Source organism: Penaeus japonicus, unplaced genomic scaffold (genome assembly GCF_977035675.1).
Source record: "Penaeus japonicus unplaced genomic scaffold, GWHDUDI00000001_assembly GWHDUDI00000028, whole genome shotgun sequence".
Lineage (NCBI taxonomy): Eukaryota > Metazoa > Arthropoda > Malacostraca > Decapoda > Penaeidae > Penaeus > Penaeus japonicus.
The window spans coordinates 28,987,105-28,992,359 of NW_028234430.1; the positions used below are offsets into that span (position 1 = coordinate 28,987,105).

General features: G+C 41.7%; 1 protein-coding gene across 1 annotated transcript in view; it reads right to left on the reverse strand.

Annotated features, from left to right (window-relative positions):
• Window positions 1-4,744, reverse strand: part of LOC122263422 (insulin-like growth factor-binding protein-related protein 1) — an 18,224-nt gene extending 13,480 nt beyond the window's left edge. Inside the window, exons 1-2 of the mRNA XM_086553666.1 lie at window positions 4,596-4,744; window positions 2,527-2,707 (exon numbers count right to left, since the gene is read on the reverse strand). Coding sequence (XP_086409792.1) covers window positions 2,527-2,707; window positions 4,596-4,729 — 315 coding nt within the window. The 5' untranslated portion in view covers window positions 4,730-4,744. The remainder of the gene's footprint in view (window positions 1-2,526; window positions 2,708-4,595) is intronic.
• Between the last annotated feature and the right edge of the window lie 511 nt (window positions 4,745-5,255).

Here is a 5,255-nt window from a genome sequence, read left to right on the forward strand (position 1 = left end):
ATTAATTCAAAGGGATTGTTATGTAATTCGCATATTTAATAGTTCGTCCACAAACTTGAAAATATATGTAAACACATATAAATATACGGGATATTAATGAAATCAGTGTAAAGAGAGAGAGAAAGAGAGAGAGAGAGAGAGAGAGAGAGAGAGAGAGAGAGAGAGAGAGAGAGAGAGAGAGAGAGAGAGAGAGAGAGAGAGAGAGAGAGAGAGAGAGAGAGAGAGAGAGAGAGAGAGATAGATAGATAGATAGATAGAGAGAGAGAGAGCGAGGGCGAGAGAAAGAGAAAGAGAAAGAGAAAGAGAAAGAAAGAGAAAGACAGAGAGAGAAAGAGAGAAATAGAGAAAGAAAGAGAAAGAGAAAGAGAACGAGAAAGAAAAAAAGAAAGAAAGAAAGAAAGAGAACGAGAGAAAAGAAAGCCACTCCACAAATTCTGTAATAACTATAACACCGTATGCTTTAGATGGCCACGGAGTTCGCCATTTCCCTCCACAGTTCACTCCGCCTTTGCCATAAGGGACTCTGTTGGACAGGATGTTTGCCTTCGTGAGTCAGCTAGGAGAAAAGGCGTCAGGGCGTAGGTGGGTGGATGTGAATGAACGAGTTTAAGCTGGGAGAATCATCAATACACTTTTTTTTGTTTTCTTCGGCGATTACATGGAATACGGTTCAATCATGTTACGGTGAAGAAATCCGTATGCAATATATACATATATTTCAATTATCGATCTTTTTTAAACAACACTTCTTAATTAATAACAAACATAAAAACATCTCGTGGGACCTTTACGGCTAACTAATTCACATCCTGGTTATTCGTTAAAAAACACATTCGAAATCTGTTTTAAACATCTATATCCTCAAATTTAATTCAAATCATTCCAAAAAAATGATGAATTTCTTTTCGTTCCCGGAAAAAAAGGACAAACGGTTAATGTTCACTTATCTTTAAGCGAACCGTCAGACCAATGATGTGCTTACTATCACAACACTTACTTCTGCACTTATAACACTTAGACATTAAGTTGCTTCTGTTATGCTATGCAGATCCGTATATTGAAATGGATAAATATGACTGGATTTTTTAATGGTGACATTATTGTGCTTATTTTTGCAACCAAGTATAATTTTCCAAGACTAACATAAATGAAAGAGAGGGGGGGAGGGAGGGAGAGAGAGAGAGAGGGGGAGGGAGGGAGGGAGGGAGGGAGAGAGAGAGAGAGAGAGAGGGAGAGAGGGAGAGAGAGAGAGAGAGAGAGAGAGAGAGAGAGAGAGAGAGAGAGAGAGAGAGGGGGAGAGAGGAGAGAGGAGAGAGAGAGAGAGAGAGGAGAGGAGAGGAGAGAGGGAGAGGGAGATATTAGAGAGAGAGAGGGCGAGAGAGAGAGAGGGGAGGAAGATAGGAGAGAGAGAAGAGAGGAAGATAGATAAAGAGAGAGGGAGGGAGAGAAGGAAGGAGAAAGAGAGAAAAGAAGAGAAGAGAAGAGAAAAAAAAGAAAAATAAAAGAGAAAAGAAGAGAAGCGAAGCGATAGAGAGACAAACACCAGTGACAGAATAAAACAGACACATTACGGGTAACATCAATCCACCAATCCAATCTTTTCATAGACACTAATTTCATAGTCACCACACGCCCTAATCACACTTCAAAGGCTGGACATTCAAGTGGTCATTCTACGCCTATATTTGTACACTTTTAGAAAATAGAATGAATGATGATGAATAACCTCACAATGCAATGTATTAAAAAATAAATCGATATTGCACTTTCTTTTGATTGATAACATTTTGATGTATAATTTCGATATGTTGATTATATTGTCTTGCAATATAATTCAATCTCATTCAATTTTATTCATGCCTCTATCTACATTTAGCTTAATGTATGATGTATGTGTATTTTTGTTATTCATCATTGAAATTACGATCCTATCACGTGTAAATATATCAACCCAGTAAGTCTATTATTAACATACAATCCTTATCTAGTTATCCGTCTAGTATATATTCAACAATTCGGTTTGTTTGATGTTAACAAGACAGGTTATGTAAAGATAGCGGTAAATCGCAAATATCAAATACAGCTGATTGTAATTTTTTTAAGGCAAACTTTACATATGTCCCTGTATATTCTCGCTCTTTTTTTTCTTCTCTCTCTCTCTCTCTCTCCATATATATATATATATATATATATATATATATATATATATATATATATATATATATATATATATATATATATATATATATTATATACCAATAATAACATACAACATAACATGCATATATATATATATATTTATATATATAATATATGTATACATATGTATATATATCTATATCTATATATGTATATGTGTGTGTGTGTGTGTGTGTGTGTGTGTGTGTGTGTGTGTGTGTGTGTGTGTGTGTGTGTGTGTGTGTGTGTGTGTGTGTGTGTGTGTGTGTGTGTGCGTGCATGAATATATATATTAAAAACAAAACCAGCGTCCGAGAGCCAAGAGGGAGGCTCTCGGCGGCCACGTACCCCGACGTCGGTGCGGCGGCGGCAGACGAGGTGGTCGCCGCAAGCGCCGTAGCGGCCGGGCGTCCCCGACTCCGTCTCGTTCTCACAGCGCTGGCCGAGGCCGCGGGCGCAGATGGTGCAGCAGCCGCAGGCGTCGGGCACGGCGCCCCCGGGGCACACGCCCACCTCGGGACACGTTGACCTGGGGGAGAGTCACGGGTCGGTGAGGGCCACTTGAAGGTAGGATACAGACACACAGACACAGAAACAGACACACACATACACAGAAACAGACACAGACACAGACACACACACACACACACACACACACAGAAACACACACACACACACAGAAACAGACACACACACACACACGCGCACACACAGAAACAGACACACAAAAAAAAAAAAAAAAAAAAAAAAACAGACACACACACACACACACATAAAGTGACAGATAAAACCGAGTGTGTGTGTATGTTTAGATAGACAGATAGAGATAGATAGATAGATAGAGAGTGAGAGAGAGAGAAAGACAGAGTGAGACTGTGAGAGAGAGAACTAGAGAGAGAGAGATAGAAAGAAAGAGAGAGAGATACAGAGAGAGAGATACAGAGAGAGAGATACAGAGAGAGAGAGAGAGAGAGAGAGAGAGAGAGAGAGAGAGAGAGAGAGAGAGAGAGAGAGAGAGAGAGAGAGAGAGAGAGAGAGAGAGAGAGAGAGAGAGAGAGAGAGAGAGAAGAGGAGAGAGAGAAAAAGAGAAAGAAGAAGAGGAAGAGGAAGAGAGAGAGAGAGAGAGAGAGGGAGAGGGAGAGAGGAGAAGGAGAGAGAGAGAGAGAGAGAGAGAGAGAGAGATGGGAGAGAGAGAGAGATGGGAGAGAAGAGAGAGAGAGAAGAGAGAGAGGAGAGAGAGAGAGAGGAGAGAGAGAGAGGAGAGAGAGAGAGAGAGAGAGAGAGGAGAGAGAAGGAGAGAGAGAGAGAGAGAGAGAGAGAGAGAGAGAGAGAGAGAGAGAGAGAGAGAGAGAGAGAGAGAGAGAGAGAGAGAGAGAGAGAGAGAGAGAGAGAGAGAGAGAGAGAGAGAGAGAGACGAAAGTCAGAGAGAAAGAGAGAGAGAGAGAGAAGAGGAGAGAGGGAGAAAGAGAGAGAGAGAGAGAGAGAGAGAGAGAGAGAGAGAGAGAGAGAGAAAGGAGAGAGAGAGAGAGAAAGGAGAGAGAGAGAGAGAAAGAAAGAGAGAGAGAAAGAAGGGGAGAGAGAGAAAGAAAGAAGGGGAGAGAAAGAAAGAAAGAAAGAGAGAGAGAGAGTGAGAGAAAGAGCGAAAGAGAGAGAGAAACAAAAACCCAAGGAATAAGAAAATACCCTAATGTCACGAATATCAATCTTGATAATGTTAATAAACCTACACCAGTTGCACGAAGTTACTCCCTCTTGCACGCTGCAATATCACGTCAAGTCTCCAAAATGAATGATTTCCTCGAAAACAAACAAAATGTTTATGTAGGACACCCACAACCTCATGAGATCATATGCTGAGAAATACTTCTGTTATGATGTCATTAGCATAATAAGGATGTAGGATCAAATAAAACTGTTTACTTGAAAGGTCACCATTTTACTGATTGTTTATATACATGTACATACATACATGGTGCACGGATTTCATGAATATAAATGTCTGTGTGTGATAAAGTGGGAAAGAGAAAGAAAGAGAGAGAGAATGAGAGAGAGAATGAGAGAGAGAGAGAGAGAGAGAGAGAGAGAGAGAGAGAGAGAGAGAGAGAGAGAGAGAGAGAGAGAGAGAGAGAGAGAGAGAGAGAGAGAGAGAGAGAGAGAGAGAGAGAGAAGAGAGAGAGAAGAGAGAGAAGAGAGAGAGAGAGAGAGAGAGAGAGAGAGAGAGAGAGAGAGAGAGAGAGAGAGAGAGAGAGAGAGAGAGAGAGAGAGAGAGAGAGAGAGAGAGAGAGAGAGAGAGACAGAGACAGAGAGAGTAGGCGTCAGACATTCCTCCAGTCTGCGTTATAGCCCCATGAAATTACAAACATCGGACTAAAAGGCCTAGAAATCCCCTCAGTCACTTCACCAAAGTCGGAACTAACCTGTCACACTCTCCGCATGTCGTTTCGAGATCCTGGCCACTGGCGGCGGCAACCAGCACCGCGGCTGTGACCGCGAGGAGGACACTTCTCACCATGTCTTCCGTTACTCGTGTGCCAAGCGTGACCCTGGGCATAGGGAGGAGTTGTTGGGGGCGGCCGAAACTGTCGTACCGTATATTTCATTTGCATAAAGTATATTACGAAACAAGAATAGTAATATATTCAGTGAATCTTATAACACATGAAGGAATAGCTACCCCATAGATATACCCACGATATTGCGATTACAGAACGATATTGACACGAATCGCAATGATGTGGGTAGGCGAGTGAACACGTCTGGCAGCCGGTTTTCCCGTGGTGCCATGAAGGCGCGGTTCTTGACAGATTCTCTTCATCTCTTGACCACGAATCATACGGGTCTGAGTTGTTTTTATGGGGGTCCTTTTCGCCTTAAGAAAACATAGGCCGAAGTCACAAGTCTTATACATTCAAAGGAAAATAAATACCCTACCTATGAAAATAAATAAAATAGTGCTAGGGAACTCATGGTACTCGTAAAGAATAATGCGCATTACTGCCTTCATCCATTAGGTATTCATGAGTAACATCAACTAATGCCAGAATGAGAGAACGCGATGCCTTCTATTTCTCCCGCGG